Below are 17,559 nucleotides of genomic sequence, written 5' to 3'. Positions count from 1 at the left end.
TCCGAATTCATATTAATTATATAAATAGGCCCTTTTAATTTTGGCTGGCTTGCCATTCCAAATAAAATGGAATATTTTTTCTCACATAAATGCACATATTCATTCAGGTTACAGACCACATAACTAGTCCTAAGACCCCTAGACAAAGTGAGTGCAACAATATCCGTAGGCTAGTGATTGGTGTCCTAACAGATGGGGGCTAGTCCGGGATAAATATTAACACATGTTGGCATTTGTGATGTTAGTCCGGGTGGTTTGAACTGGTATGGTGTGGCTGTGCATCTGTTGATAAAGTTTGTAGCAGGTGTTTGTGTCAAGCTAGCATGCTAGGTGATGTTGTCAGCAGTGCAGGTGTGAGCTTCAGGTTGCTGGCTACCAAGATAGCTGATGGTGTTGGTCAACAGAAATATTTGGTGTGGTCACGCCTGCGAATGTAGTTTGCAGCTGGTAATCATTAACTACGGTAGGGCTGATGAGGTGTTTTGCCCGTGGGCTGGAACATTTTGTGTTGAATGTTTTTGGCTATGGTTTTGATAGCTGTTTTGGCGCTATTTGCAGGATTACATTTCCCAGTTTGTAGTCTGGAGGGCTATGTGGCACATGTGTTTGTGTTAGCACTAGGGTAGTGGCTAAAGGTTGCTATAGTGTGTAGCTGTGGTAAATCAAGTTGTGTTACTGCTAGGCTAGTGGCTAACTGTGGCTATGGTTTGTAGAATTTGAGCATGGCGTGCTGGTTAGGTTTTTGCCTGATAGAAGTGGTTATCTCTATGGGCTTGGAGTGCGTGGATGTATTGGTTGGTTAGCGGTGAGCTAGTGCTAACTGTGACTTTTGTGAGTGGATTTATTTGTTCTGATTAGCGTACTGATTTTGTCCATGGGGGCATTTGAGCCAGCAGTGTTTTGTGCAAAGGATAGTTGGTTGAGGTTTTCAGATTGAGGTTCTCTCATGCTAACAAGAAGTGCGGTGGCAGAAGTGCGGTTCTGGTGGATAGCATTCAGAAGGTAGACTTGTTGGAAATTGCGAGGCTAGAACAGGAAATAGCACTCTTGAAAGAGCAGATAAATGAAGGACAGTATAGAGGGTAGAAAGTTTGTGTTGACAGTCTTGTTAATAATCTAGATTTCACCAGTGATCAGAGCAATGGGCTAGTTTCCCCAAGTGATCAGGTTTGAGCTAGATGAGCTAGTTTAACCCCAGTGAAAGGTCAGGTGTGTAAGGGGTGGAGTCTCTCAAGGAGCGTTTTGAGGTATCCCCAGTGTGTGCAGTTACTTAGGGTCAGAAGAATGCAAACCAGATAGGGAGGAGGATGATTTGTGTGGGGACTTCTTTTCCAAACTAGTGGTTCCCAGGAAATGGTTTTCCCTAGTGAGGAAGGTGATTCTTGTGTGTCTCTAGCTGAGACCTGGGCAGAGATATGTGATGTAGGGCACCCTTGAGGTTCATTCAGGTGTACATTTAGGGGAGACGTTCTTTGTTGGGTTGAGTGCTACTGAGCCACTAGGTTGTGTCTGCGAAATAAGTTGGTTCCCCCGAGTGATCTGTTGAAGTCAGTTTGTCAGTTTTGTTCCTTTAGCTGACACATTCTTTGCCAAAGTAATGGAGGTTGTGGTTCCTCAACAGGCTGACCGTGAGGTTGTTTGGGTGTCAGGTTTTGATTTAGCTGACACATTTCTCATGGAGCTATGGTACGGAGAAGATTATTTCCAGTCATGTTGTGAGGATTCGCTGGAAGACCGGTCTGGGTTTTGCAGGTTGACACGGCTGTGTCTTGTGATGACAATCAGGAGCTTGAAGAAGTGAGGTTGGTGGAGAAGCCAGATCCACCGGTGTTGTCACTTCCTGTTGTTGAGGAGCGGTTGACAGTTCCTGCAGGATGTAAGCCTAGTGTGTCTTCTGTTAAGTGAGGAGGATATGGCCAACAGTTCCCCTCCATTGAGTGCTCCAAGTCTCTCATTGTTGTCTACATATCAGATGGGGCTTGGTGCTTGTGACCATGGGCCGAGCAAATGGAGTTGGTCTATCAGTTTAGAACCGGAGAGGTTACAGGTTGTCCCTTAGTTTGGTGAAGTCAGAGACTTTTGGCAATTTAATGGTTTTAGTTTTGTGACTGGAAATAGATATTGTTGACAATGGTTTTATACTTTTTTTAAATTTGGGGGGGGGTTAGTATTAGGCCATAGACAAACACTATCCAGGTTACACTTCCACACGCCATTTCCCCAGGGGGCAGCAGCAACATTTGAGCCTGGTTGATAAGCATATCAGGTTCTTTGTAGCTCAGTTGGTAGAGCAGGGTGCTTGTAATGCCAGGGTAGTGGGTTCTATTCCCGGCACCATCCATACGTAAAATGTATGCAATCATGACTAAGTCTCTTAAAGGCGTCTGCTAAATGACATATACATTGAGTGTACAAAACATTAATAACACCTTCCTAATATTGACTTGCACCCCCCCTTTTTGCCCTCAGAACAGCCTCAATTCATCGGGGCATGGCCTTTACAAGGTGTCTCAAGCGTTCCATAGAGATGCTGGCCCATGTTGACTCCAATGCTTCCCATAGTTGTGTCAAGTTGGCTGGATGTCCTTTGAGTGGCGGACCATTCTTGATACACACTGGAAACTGATGAGCGTGAAAAACCCAGCAGCGTTGCAGTTCTTGACACAAACCAGTGCCTGCTACCATACCCTGTTCAAAGGCACTTAAATATTTTGTCTTGCCCATTCACCCTCTGAATGGCACACATACACAATCCATTTCTCAATTGTCTCAAGGCTTATAAATCCTTCTTTAGCCTTTTTCCTCCCCTTCATCTTTTATTTATTTTTATTTCACCTTTATTTAACCAGGTAGGCAAGTTGAGAACAAGTTCTCATTTACAATTGCGACCTGGCCATCTACACTGATTAAAGTGGATTTAACAAGTGACATCAATAAGGGATCATAGCTTTTACCTGGATTCACCTGGCCAGTCTTTGTCATGGAAAGAGCACGTGTTCATAATGTTTTGTACACTCAGTATATATTATATTTAATTGGGGTGATCGTGCATTTTTATTTTATTTGTATTTATATGTGTACTTGTTTGACATTTTACTGCATTGTTAGGAGCTAGTAACATAAGCATTTTGCTGCTCACGCTATAACATGTGTCACGCCTACTCCAGCGCTCGACGTCGCCGGTCTACTAACCCCCGATGTTGGCAACCATCATTACGCCTACCTGCTCCCCATTATTACACACACCTGGACTTCATCATCACCTTGATTACTCTCCCTTTATTTGGCCGTCAGTAGCCTCAGTCATCAGGCAGTATTGGTTTGCTTTCGTGTTCAGTACCCATCTTCTGTTTTGTTAATTTGCCTTTAATCATTGTTTTTAACTCTCCTTCTGCACCTGCTTCCTGACTACCTGCGTATTCGTGACAATCTGCTAAACTGTGCATGCGACCAATAAACTTTGATTTGATTTCATCCTCAACAATATCACCAATCCCTGACTCTGTAGGAAATCTGTGACATGGCTGGTTTGAGAGGTGTCTGTGTTCATGTAGGCCTATTTAGTCACAAAGCCAGTAGGTTAAGTGCAGTCTGAGAGTAGTGGGAGGCCAGAGAGCAATACATGATAATACGGCTACCCTCTCTGAAACACATTTAAGGTGCAATCTGATGATACGCCCACAATCTCATGGAGGGAATGCTATGAGCTATAGTAACACAAAAGAGTGTAGAATGCTCTTTGCACCTAGCGATTTTTTTGTTGTTATCAGAAGTCCCTCTTGAAAATAGCCCCAGAAGGCTTGGGAGGCGCAGGGATTAGATCACGGAGGTGTTTGTATCAGTGTTATCAGACAGACTCCAAAGTCACTCTGTCTCACTATTATCAGGCTTCAAAGTCATTCTATTTTCAGAACTCATCTGTCTCCAAGGCAATGTGTGAGAAATTAACTTTGCAGTAGAACTATACTATCTAGCCTACTTAAATACTTTTCCCATGGATTTCACCTCAGAAGCAATATCTGTGTGCCACGGATCTATCAAATTGAGGATTTAATCAGAGGGCTATATAAAGTGAAATACTCCCTCTGTAGAAAAGCCTTAATACCCAGCTGCAGAGTTGGAGCATCAGTCAGACATGAGTCAACAACCCAGGAAGCTCCTGGCCACCAGCCCAGCCAGCTCACACCCTAGTCACTGCTCTCAGCCCCCAGAGCAGCAGACCTACTCTTCAGGTTCAGACCAGTCACAGTGGCCCTGCAGACTGCAGTCAGCCTTTAGCTGGCCCCTGGAGCACCTGGCATTAACACAAGAACATCTGCCAAATGTAGTAGACAACATATGTTGCAGGTGACTCAGTCAATATCACCCACATGGGCAGCTACAGTTCTATTTGAGTCTATTTGAGGACTAGGGGCAATGCATAGGTTAGAAGAATTTTTGGGAGAAGAGGGGTAAAATACAAAGTGTGGAGAAGGAGATTTGGAGGGTCATTTAAAATGATGTACTTACCACTGTTGCACCTCTTTCTCTGTAACTGTAAGAAAAAAAGAAACTGTTTTTAGCAAGAGACAAACTAATGTACCATGTATCAGACCATTAAGATGACTTGGCAAATCCATTGGCAGTTGAAAATCACAGATTCCCATGACTGTACAGCTTGGACTGACAGTGTATCTGGCTTGAAAGCATATTATTAATAGTGCTGTCTATTTAAATTATGATTTCACTGGGGTTTCTCAATTTGGAACCACCCTGAGGAATGTGTAATTCCGTACATATTGTTAACAAACCGAATGATTCATCACACCTGAAGCTATGGAATTCACAAATCTGCTGCATTGCTCCCAAGGACCACATCATTATTATTATTTCAAAGGTCAATTTAGCACATTGTGTGTGTGAGAGAGAGAGAGAGGTCACTCAGCAGGAAGGTGAGTGGCTTGGGTAACGAGACATGTTATCATGCCCACACAAGCAGCATTATTATCTGCCAGTATCTAATCAACTACTCTCTCATGGTTCTCCTTTCACAATCTGAACCCTGGGGCATACTCTCTAAAACAAGGGCTGAAAACCTGGGGGTCCTGTGACGGCGTTCTGAAGGTACACTGCTCATAGCAGTGGTTCTTCGGACAGACAGGTAGCTTTCTCTATACAGGATGCTACTTAAGGCACTACACACAATACAACAAACTAAATGTTCACAGGCTATATTTTGCTGTTCCCTCTGCCACAGGTCATAATGTTGTTGTCACCATATTGGTTGGATGAAAAAAAAAATCATATATAGAGTCCTGCAAGACTTTATCCAGTCTGTGGAGGGAATAATTCATAGGTTTGAATAGTCACAACTATCATATTACCTGAACCTTACACAGTGAATGTGCAAAGGTCATGTCCAGGAATACCTGTAACCTTCCAAGTACAAGCTCATGCCAGTGAGTGAATGAGTTCCCAGTGGAAAGGGAGAGGGATGATATAATTGAGAGTAGGTGTCCGCCTTTCCGCCTACACGCTCAAACAAATATCCTTTGGGGAAAGATTGCCTCATTTTAAAGACCAAAAAAAAAAGAAACCATTCTCTTAATTTTCCTCTTTCATTCAACAGTAACCTAGACAGTGCCATTTCACCACTAAGTAGTTAATTCAAAATTTTAATGAAGCTTGTCATGTAGAGCAAAGGATAGGCTATTTATTTACATTGCCTGATGCAGTGTTGTTTTCTTGGGTATTTTGCTTAATAAATACAGGTAACTGCCAAAATAAAGGAAACACCAACATAAAGTGTCTTAATAGGGCGTTGCTTCAATGCACCTTGGCAAATATTCTACAAGTGTCTGGAACTCTATTGGAGGGATGCGACACCATTCTTCCATGAAAAATTCCATAATTTGGTGTTTTGTTGATGATGGCGGTGGAAAACGCTGTCTTTGGCACCGCTCCAGAATCTCCCATAAGTGTTCAATTGGGTTGAGATCTGGTGACAATTTCATCGTAGAAAAACCTAACTTGTTTGAATAAAACACAAAATATGTTGCTTTAGTTTTTCCATAAATCATAAAAACGGAATACTAGTTTACGTTTACATTAAACTATAATATTTATAAAAACACTGTCTGTGGACGTGTCTCAACGCTTAAGTTCCCGTAAAACTCCAACCAGTTTTTAAATAAAATGTTATTCACCCATGATGCATCATCTAGAGGAGTAGTCCTTAGGTAAGCACAAATTAATCTATTCACTTATATGCCTTCAGAGTGAGGTTCTTATTCTCAAACAACCCCTTTACCCCACTTGGCCTTCTCATTATTAAAATGGCAAAAAATCTGAAATTGGGGAAAAGTCAGAGAACCATTAACTTACCAACATGGTGGCATGAATGGGCTTTAGTGATGTGGTCAATTGTTTGCTGACTCATCTGTCTTCTATTATTTGCAGATTGAGTTTAGGAGGTCTCATTACCGAAACACAAATTTCTCATTACCCACCATTTTTAGGTCTGTTTCGGAAATGAGAACCTTAATTTGGATGTGCTGTGTTGGTAATTTTGTTTATTTACTAGGACCACTACTTAAATGGGAAGGTCCTGAATAGTCATTCTGAAAAGTACTTTCTCTCTCATGGCTAACTACCAGGAAGTTTGAAAAGACAGGCTTAGTTGGCAGGGAGCTTATTGTAAGTATCTTTGTTATAGATGAATAGGGTTTTGCTGACATCCTACAGTCAAATTCTGGCACCGGTAGAGTAGCTATCTAGCTATGTAAACCACGTCCCTCTGGAAACACGTTTTCTCCGATGTTGGTTACAAGGCAGTACTTATTTCAATTAAGTAAAAGAATATCATGTTACCATTGGTGTAATTAAATGAGAGTTAAGTTGATGTCACCTTGTCCCCTCAATAATTAATCTATGTGTTTGACATGGGGGAGGGGGACCAGTAACTTTATGATCAAATGTTATCAATGGTGAATGCACCAATTTGTAAGTCGCTCTGGATAAGAGCGTCTGCTAAATGACGTAAATGTAAATGTAATGTAAAAGCAAGTCATTTTTCATACTTTGGTCATAATACTTTGATCTGGTTTCCTTCAAATACCATCAAATTTCATGAAAAACATTTTTATAAAAACAGTTATTTGATTAAGTAGGGTTTATCAAGAAATATGGGGTGTATAAACTCCATTTAATTTTCTTTAGGCCATAATCGACAGTTTGTGATCCAGCAAAGATCAACCCCACTAATTAAAGGAGGATATACTAAATTTTGACATGTGTACCTGTTTTCACACTTACCTATTTTGTTGTTGGATATCATAAATATTTGGTCCATATCTCATATTGTGTTATGCCGTTTGCCCATAGGATCTTATTCAACCCAGATATACATCAAAAATACCTTATAACCAAAAATATCCACGTCTTAATATAACAATCACACCAATATTACCAGTAAAGACCTTGGATAAATTGTAAAATAAAATGTGTCCACTTTTGACTTATTAAAAATACATGCATGTAATTACAGTACTTATACCTATACTGAAATAAGGGTTATTTTTGTCAATTGCATTAAGATCAGTAATTGCTGTATTATACAAGTCATTTGGGATTAACAATGACACACTTTGATGATATATTGAGTTACTGAATCTTTGAGATGGGTTAGCTGACAACGTCATGAAAACGATGTGCGCGCTTTCATTGGGAAGAAGTCAACGTGTTGTTGTGATTCTGGATGGTCAGATTGCTAGAAAGAATTACAAGAAACTGCCATGTGGGGATTGTAGGTGGCTAATTTCAGCTCGTTTCATCTTGTTCTTGATACCATGTCTTGTTTTGAGGTGTTTTGACTGATTTCATGTCAATGCTAATATGGCTAAAATTCACTAGCTAGCTAACCAACAACTGTAACAATGCATTTGAGAGACAACAAGTGCTCATTGTGAAAATGTATTTTTGTTTTCAATAAACAATGGAGATGAAATATAGCTTACATGTTGTCAACAATCTAAGTCAACCCCGTCTGTTTTGCCCCATAGCTGTGTACACACGTTTTGTTGCTAAACAACCAACCCGTCTATAGAGATCAGTCGTTTTTCAATGGCAAACTATGCAACACTCACTACAGAAACATGCAATCTCATCTTTGAAACCTGCTCATCATTACCGTAACGCACCAATATTTAGGAAATATTAGGAAAAATAAAACATATACAGTAATTTCAGAAAGTATTCAGATACCTTCCCCTTTTCCACATTTTTTACGTTACAGCCTTATTCTAAAATGGATTAAATACTTTTTTCCATCATCAATCTACACACAATACCCCATAAGGACAAAGCGAAAACCGGTTTTTAGACATTTTAGAAAATTTGATAAAAAATAAAAACACTTAAATACCTTATTTACATAAGTACTCAGACCCTTTGCTATGAGACTCGAAATTGAGCTCAGGTCCATCCTGTTTCCATTTATCATCCTTGAGATGTTTCTACAACTTGATTGGAGTCTACCTGTGGTAAATTCAATTGATTGGACATGATTTGGTAAGGAACACACTTGTCTATACAAGGTCCTACAGTTGACAGTGCATGTCAGAGCAAAAACCAAGCAAAAAGGTCGAAGGAATTGTCCATAGAGCTCCGAGATAGGATTGTGTCGAGGCACAGATCTGGGGAAGGGTACCAAAAAATGTCTGAAGCATTGAAGGTCCCCAAGAACACAGTGGCCTCCATCATTCTTAAATGGAAGAAGTTTGGAACCACCAAGACTCTTCCTAGAGCTGGCTGTCCGGCCAAACTGATTAATCCCGGTAGAAGGGCCTTGGTCAGGGAGGTGACCCGATGGTCACTCTGAAAGAGCTCCAGAGTTCCTCTGTGGAGATGGTTGTCCTTCTGGAAGGTTTTCCCATCTCTGCAGCACCACCAATCAGGCCTTTATGGTAGAGTGGCCAGACGGAAGCTACTCCTCAGTAAAAGGCACATGAAAGCCCACTTGAAGTTTGCCAAAAGGCACATAAGGGACTCTCAGACTATGAGAAACAAGATTCTTTGCTCTGATGAAACTAAGATTGAACTCTTTGGCCTGAATGCCAAGCGTCACATCTGGAGGAACCTGGCACAATCCCTATGGTGCACGGTGGTGGCAGCATCATGCTGTGGGGATGTTTTTCAGCAGCAGGGGCTGGGAGACTAGTCAGGATCGAGGGAAAGATGAACAGAGAAACCTTGATAAAAATGTACAGAGAGAACCTTGATGAAAATCTGCTCCAGAGCGCTCAGGACCTCAGACTGGGGCGAAGTTTCACCTTCCAACAGGACAACGACCCTAAGCACACAGCCAAGACAACACAGGAGTGGCTTCGGGACTAGTCTCTGAATGTCCTTGAGTGACCCAGCCAGAACCTGGACTTGAACCCGATCAAACATCTCCGGAGAGACCTGAAAATAGCTGTGCAGCGACGCTCCCCATCCAACCTGACAGTTTGAAAGGCTCTGCAGAGACGAATGGGAGAAACTCCCCAAATACAGGTGTGTAAAGCTTGTAGTGTCATACCCAAGAAGACTCGAGACTGTAACCGCTACCAAAGGTGCTTAAACAAAGTACTGAGTAAAGGGTCTAAAATACTTATGTAAATGTGATATTTCCATTTTTTTAATTTCTAAAAACCTATTTTTGCTTTGTCATTATGGGGTATTGTGTGTAGAATGATGAGGGGGGAAAACAATTTAATACATTTTAGAATAAGGCTGAAACGTAACAAAATGTGGAAAAAGTCAAGAGGTCTGAATACTTGCCAAATGCACTGTACTTTAACAATTTTGCTTAATGTGACTTTTGTTCTTTATTCAAATGTGTCTACATATAATAAAAATTTAAAAAATGACATGTATACAAAAATTATTATGACCAAAACAAAGTAAAAAAAAAAAGGTTGTGTGTTATGGCAATGAGATAAAATACGAAATACATGTTTTATATTTTTATTCTGATTAGGGGAGCAATGTAAAAAAATATTAGAAATTGATTTGTTTATTACTTTTTGGGACTTTGAAAACTGTTGCGGTAATGACCATTTTTGTGTTGGTAGTTGTGGAAATGGTGGTAAAATACATAATATCTGATAAAAAAAAACATTATTATTATTATTATTATTAAATAGATAAGTACTGATCCTAATCTCAATGATTCTAAAGAAAAGTTATGGAAAAATTACACTTGAGCATAATGGGGTCAATTGTCAGTTTCGTGAGAATGACTCAGCCAGGCGATTTGTTCTCTCTTAATAACCTCTTAAATATTGGACCCTTTTTTCCACATTGTCGCCTAAAATGACACGCAAATCTAACTGCCTGTAGCTCAGGACCTGAAGCAAGGATATGCATATTCTTGATACCATTTGAAAGGAAACATTTTGAATTTGTGGAAATGTGAAATTAATGTAGGAGAATATAACACATTAGATCAGGTAAAAAATAATACAAAGAAAAAGATGTGTTTCCTATTTTTTTGTTCCAATTGAAATGCAAGAGAAAGGCCATTATATCACTTAGGAGTCTAGGCGCAATTTCGATTTTGGCCACTAGATGCCAGCAGTGTATGTGCAAAGTTTTAGACTGATCCAATGAACCATACTGTTCAAAATGTTGTATCAAGTCTACCCAAATGTGCTGAATTGGTCAATTGATACATTTTCAAGTACATAACTATAGATAACATACAAAAATGATATGGTAATACATTTTAAAAATTACACTCCCAGGAATGTCATAAATGATGGATAATTAGCTTCCCTACAGAAAAGACATGTGCATACACAGCAGGGGTTCAAACTGTAGAACCCAGTTCCTACATTTGAATATAAAAATAGATTTTATCAAACAAAACTATGCTACATTTGATCTTTCTGCCCATATAAGACATGTCTATGTCCTGGGGAATGTTCTTGTTCCTTACAACGTCATGCTAATCACATTAGCGCACGTTAGCTCAGCGTCCCGTAGAGGGGACACCGATCCCGTAGAGGTTTTAACAGACTAGTTACAATATTTTTATTAGCCTATTTAGAACCAGAATCATTGTCCAGTATTGTGGCTGACTGGTGCAGTAGGTATAAGAGCAGTAAAGAGACATGATGCAACCAATTTCCACTGAGGGTATAGCCTATGCCCACATGTACATAACTGCTTTGCTCAGCTCTTTGCAGAGAATTATCATGTGACATATTCATAAATTATAGAGTCAATCTCACGACTGTCAGGCAAGCCATTAAATTGGCCTCAAAAGTCAATGCCGTCCAAAAATCTAGGCAATTCACCATGGCTGAGATTTAATCAAGTTTGATTATGTAACTCAGTCAAAGGCAATGGGCAGTAATACAATCAGCGTATGAGGAGGGAGGAGAGCAGTGAGGCCAGGGCTAGCAGCTCATTTGCCCTGCAGGCCTACTCACATCCAGCTTGCACTCTGTCAGTATAAACCTCTGAGCTGAGTCTGACGGCTAACAAAAACACCTATTACATCCTCAAGTTATTTGACTGGGATTCCTCTTTCCATATGATATCAGACCAGTCATTTGGAAAACCATTTAGGCTTGTTCAGTTTTAGGTACAGTAGGCTAAACTGTGGCCCCCTACATTAAAATATGGGTATGTTTTAAGCCATAACATGCAATATTAAATGCTTGTTAAATTGGCAAATTGAAATAGCTAATAGAAAATGGCAAGCAGAGGAAGTATCTCTGCTTTCTGCCCGCACAATCAAATGTGTAAGACTGGTATAATTATAGATAGGCTTTTACTTTGAAGTGTCAAAAGAGAATGTCTCAAACTTGACATTGGATCAAAGTGAGGTTGGCAATAGGAGTAAAAACGTTGCTTATGAGATTTACTTGACTGGCTGTCAAATTACCTTAGATGCAAAAAAAAAAAAAACACAATCTCCAGAACTGCATCCTGAAATTGTTAACGCACAGACGGTGCTCCTCCTCTAATTTGGGTGTGTGCCTTGGACAGGACAGTAGGGTAAGCCAGCTTCTTTTAATATTTTATTATGGCACTGAAAACAGGCCATAACTTCCTGGGCTCAAAATTGATCAAGGAAAACAACTTCCAATGAGAAAGGAAGAAAGGATATGATTTATAAGTTAGAGGAAGAATATTTAAGCCTCTCAACAGGAGAGGGAGAAGAAGAATCAGAAAGAAAAGGAGATGGAATGAGGGGAGAAATGATAGGGTGTCTAAATTAGACGAGAGCGGGGTAAGGGAGTGTTCATGCTGGGAGAAAAGGCTGGGTGCCCCTCTGTGCAAAGCTAAGGAGATGAGATCCTAATTATACTGTTCCATTCCCTGCTCAAATAGGGCAATTAGGGGATGTGGAGGGAGAGAGAGAGAGAGGAGAAAACAGAAGAGAGAGCTGGATAAAGGAGAGCAGAAAACAGCCCATCCCAGCACGAAGCCAAATCTTCCTCAGCTCTTCAATCTCCTGCCACAGCAGCCTTCCCTGGTTGTGGTGTGGTGAAGCCCACCGCGTGAACAGAACTGTCATTAGGCAGCCATTGGCTGTCAACTCCCACCCAACACCTGGCATTCAATGCTACAAGCTAACCACCACACCACTAGACTCAATACTGTGAGCACAAATTGAATGTTTCAACTCTAGTGTTCTAAATGCTGAAGGAACAAAAAGCAATATTTATATGCAAAATGGACGGCTTCATTTAAATGGCTACAGTTGAAGTCGGAAGTTTACATACACTTATGTTGGAGTCATTAAAACTAATTTTTCAACCACTCCACAAATGTCTTGTTAACAAACTATAGTTTTGGCAAGTCGGTTAGGACATCTACTTTGTGCATGACACAAGTAATTTTTCCAACAATTGTTTACAGACAGATTATTTCACTTATAATTCACTGTATCACAATTCCAGTGGGTCAGAAGTTTACATACACTAAGTTGACTGTGCCTTTAAATCTTGGAAAATTCCAGAAAATGATGTCATGGCTTTAGAAGCTTCTGATAGGCTAATTGACATCATTTGAGTCAATTGTAGGTGTACATGTGGATGTATTTCAAGGCCTACCTTCAAACTCAGTGCCTCTTTGCTTGACATCATGGGAAAATCAAAAGAAATCAGCCAAGACCTCAGAAAATAAATTGTAGACCTCCACAAGTCTGGTTCATCCTTGGGAGCAATTTCCAAATGCCTGAAGGTACCACGTTCATCTGTACAAACAATAGTACGCAAGTATAAACACCATGGGACCACGCAGCCGTCATACCGCTCAGGAAGGAGACGCATTCTGTCTCCTAGAGATGAAAGTCCTTTGGTGCGAAAAGTTCAAATCAATCATAGAACAACAGCAAAGGACCTTGTGAAGATGCTGGAGGAAACAGGTACAAAAGTATCATATATCCACAGTAAAATGAGTCCTATATCGACATAACCTAAAAGGCTGCTCAGCAAGGAAGAAGCCACTGCTCCAAAACCACCATAAAAAAAGCCAGACTACGGTTTGCAACTGCACATGGGGACAAAGATTGTACTTTTTGGAGAAATGTCCTCTGGTCTGATGAAACAAAAATAGAACTGTTTGGCCATTATGACCATTGTTATGTTTGGAGGAAAAAGGGGGAAGCTTGCAAGCCAAAGAACACCATCCCAACCGTGAAGCACGGGGGTGGCAACATCATGTTGTGGGGTTGCTTTGCTGCAGGAGGGACTGGTGCACTTCACAAAATAGATGGCATCATGAGCTAGTAAAATGATGTGGATACATTGAAGCAACATCTCAAGACATCAGTCGGGAAGTTAAAGCTTGGTCGCAAATGGGTCTTCCAAATAGACAATGACCCCAAGCATACTTCCAAAGTTGTGGCAAAATGGCTTAAGGACAACAAAGTCAAGGTATTGGAGTGGCCATCACAAAGTCCTGACCTCAAGCCTATATAACATTTTCATGTAAACTTCTGACCCACTGGGAATGTGATGAAAGAAATCAAAGCTGAAATAAATCATTCTCTCTACTATAATCCTGAGATTTCACATTCTTAAAATAAAGTGGTGATCCTAACTGATCTAAGACAGGACATTTTTACTAGGATTAAATAAATGTCAGGAATTGTGAAAAACTGAGTTGAAATGATGTTGAGTTGAGATGATTAAGGTGTATGTAAACTTCCGACTTCAACAGTATGTGGATATGTTCATTCTGTGATTAGAGATCCTAATTAACATAATTGTGATTATCTTGCTATTGATGCAAATGCCTCCAGTCCACTTTGCCTGACTTAGGCTAAGTGACCTATTGCACACAATGAAAATAGTGTTATTTCGCCTGCTACTTGAGGACCTTTGCCTAAATGTGCATACTAATGGCAATGTATGAAGGCTCCATCAAGCCCATATTTCATAACTTTTGGCAAACCACCACCAGCTTGATTGCTGATCCAAAGTCTTAACTCCATCTGCATATTCATATATCTCTCCTTCCCAGTGGACTGATTCCAAAGACCTGAACTAATCACAATTTGTGACACCATAGAAATATTTATGCAAGCCAAAAATATGAAGCCTAGGCTATATCCACAGAGGAGATGACATTTAAAGGCCCAGGGCAGTAAAATTGCTGTTTTCCTATGTTTTTTATCATATTGTAACAGCTGATGAAACAAATACTGTAAAAGTGTGAAAAATGTGATAAGTGTTATTTCCTGATAGTTGCTTGTTAAAAATACAATCTACACAGGACCTTCTAATCAGCAGGTTTGCATGGGCTGGAGTTTCCATGGTGACATCACCATGCGGTTCCAAACCTCTCTGCCAATAACAGCTAGTTTTCAGTTTTCCCCTCCCCACGCAGACCACTCCCAGACAGTCCTAGCAAAATTCTTGCTTGAGAAATAGTTTTTTAAAAAGCTATTTTTGCCCATGTTAATATACATCTATTACAGTAGGGTACTTAATTGTTACCCAGAAATGATTTAATATTGATATAAAACAGCTGCATTGGGCCTTTAATTTGTGCTGTTGTTTCTGAGGATTAAGAGAAACAGAAGCCTAGATGTCTTATACAGGCTACATGGAAACCAGGTCATATGAGGTACACATTTAGTATTTTATTCAATATTGCTCATCATAAAATACACTAGAAAATTCACCAGCACTAAATCAGACTTGGTTCAGTGCTCTTATAATGCTGTTTTAATGCTGTTACATAGTTATGAAATAGGCATGTATTATTATAGGTTATTTATTAATCCATGTTACAATGATTTTGTTATCCCAACATAAAATATTTGCATTTTATACAATCCACATCCTATCTCAGTCCAGTTGAAAAAAGATATAACATTAAAAAAAAAGGCCACTCACAGTAGGTCTTCCTGGTGAGTTCCTCCACCACCTCCTGCTTGAGCTTGCTGTTTGATTTTCCCATGGTGGGTACCTTTGTCCTCACTGCCTTGGGTTACTCCTCCACGCCTCCTCCAGCTCCACCTTGACACACACTGAACACCCCTCTCAGTCTTCTCCTCAGTCCTCGCTGGTCAAACATGCAAATATGGGCCAGTTAAAGAAAGCAATGCAATTATACCACTGAAATAAGAGAACAGTAAACTCTGGCAGAGAATTTAACTCCATCCACCCACCAGGCTTCTGTTCAGTGCAGTCCACTTTGGATGTGGCCAAGATGTGCCCAGACTTCAGCACTCCAGGGCAATCACTCCAACCCCAGGGGCTCAGAACTGAATAATGGGAGACTGTTGATTCAGAGTCGGAGTGCTCGCCTCCCCTTTCTTTAGAATGTTCAGTGGGCGAGAGTGACGTTGTGATGCGTTGCTACCTTTGTCCTTGGTTACAGGAGTCACTCAGTCTCTGGGTTGTGTGTACACACTCCCTCACACTCAGCTCACTGTTCCTTTCACCCCTCCTTTTCCGCCTTTATCTTCTTCCCACCCTCTTTTCCCACCACTGTCTCTGTGGCTTCGGGTAACTTATAAGAGAATCCTCCCTCTTGACAGCTGAGATAAGGGGGTGGGTAAAAAAGAAATACAATGAACAGGGCTCAGCCTTAGATGCGCTCCCTTTTCAATTACACCCCAGGCTTGAACTCAGATCTCAGCAGGACTTCCTTCAGACACAGCAGCAGAAAATACAAAGTCAAAAGGTCTTTGCGACTTAAACTGTCATTTAAAATGCAAAATACCGAAAATTAGAGAGAAAATAAAAATGTCCCAGTGAGTTTACAGGCTGAGGGATTTATAGAGTGACAGTTCTCTTTTCTCTTCCATTCTGACTCATAATTCTCCAACCTTCCTGGCTTCACAGTGGCCAGGAGATGAATAATGGAATTGCTCTGTGTCACAGGCCTGAGTCTCAGTACAGTACAGGACAATACGGCACCTTTCCTCACTAAGCATTAGGGTCTATGCCTGTGTTTGTTCTGTTCTTGGCCAGAACTGTCTTCTCTATGCATGTGATTGTGGTGACAGTAATCATCGTCTTGTGTTTGCTCAGCTCCATGGTCCCAAGTAACCCAGACACTGTAAAATAAAAAACAGCAGTTGCAAGGTCAGGCAGTGCCAGGAGGGCAAGATTACTGTGAACATCAGCAAGCCTTAATCCCTGGAATCTCACCCACTCCACACCAATGACAGTGTCAAATGCTGAGCACTTCTCAATGCCGAGTTCACAGACAATACTGAAACAGCAACTTGCTTGACTTCATTGGGTTGAGAGAGAAAAGCCCTGCTCCTGTATGCAGTCTTCACAATGCTCTTGCAGTGCAGATGCAAAGTTTGGTAAAGGAATGATGGAACAAACAGCACAAATCTTCATTCTGTTACCAAACTTTGCATCTGCACTGTTCAAGTACATGTGCTTTGGTAAAATGTTCAGTGGTAATTAATAAAAGTAGTCCATTGTGCATAGAGTTGTATGGTTTCTTTAACTTTGCAATCATAGTTTTTTTGTTTGACATAGCCTACATTTTAAAGTGAAAAATCTAAGTCTCAGCATTACCTTGGAATTGCTCTGTCATTCAATCTAGCATATCAATTATCCAAAAACATTAAGACTTTCTGCCAGGCTCAAAGAAAATAACATATCTAAATTACATATAATAATTTTACTCCTCATTGCATTTTGGTTTGAGTTCACTACAATATTTCAACTATACCCAGGCTGTGTGATGTTTCTTAGAACAAAATAACAACTCAATAACGAAACAGTCAAAAAGTAGGCTACCAGTTTGCGAAAGTAGGATACCAGTAGCAGAGACGGATTCAGCTATTGCTTAGCAACACAAACAGAAATGGATATGGCGACGGTGAAGGCTGAGCTCTTCGGTTTGTTACCTGTCATTCGTTTACTTCTAAAGCTACTTTCACTATCTATGACAAATAATACCCTTGTAACAGAAAGACATGATGACAGATTTCTTTTGAAACACTCACCTTCATTTTCAGACAGGCATCCGGAATTAACTGTAAATGGATGAATTATCTGCTTTTCCCGCGAGGCTTCTGTAGTCTAAAGAGCGCGCTTCTCCCGCCGG

General features: G+C 40.4%; 1 protein-coding gene across 2 annotated transcripts in view; it reads right to left on the bottom strand.

Moving 5' to 3' along the window:
• Nucleotides 1-17,559, bottom strand: part of LOC115200050 (neuronal calcium sensor 1) — a 40,937-nt gene extending 23,378 nt beyond the window's left edge. The window contains exons 1-4 of one of the 2 annotated variants that reach the window (XM_029762735.1): nt 17,459-17,559; nt 15,653-16,546; nt 15,378-15,546; nt 4,510-4,534 (exon numbers count right to left, since the gene is read on the bottom strand). In XM_029762735.1, coding sequence (XP_029618595.1) covers nt 4,510-4,534; nt 15,378-15,441 — 89 coding nt within the window. In that variant the 5' untranslated portion in view covers nt 15,442-15,546; nt 15,653-16,546; nt 17,459-17,559. Of the gene's footprint in view, nt 1-4,509; nt 4,535-15,377; nt 16,547-17,458 lie in introns of both variants that reach the window. The other variant, XM_029762736.1, reaches the window with a different exon arrangement.

The sequence above is a fragment of the Salmo trutta genome, chromosome 9 (genome assembly GCF_901001165.1).
Source record: "Salmo trutta chromosome 9, fSalTru1.1, whole genome shotgun sequence".
Lineage (NCBI taxonomy): Eukaryota > Metazoa > Chordata > Actinopteri > Salmoniformes > Salmonidae > Salmo > Salmo trutta.
This window is presented reverse-complemented; position numbering and strand designations above follow the sequence as displayed.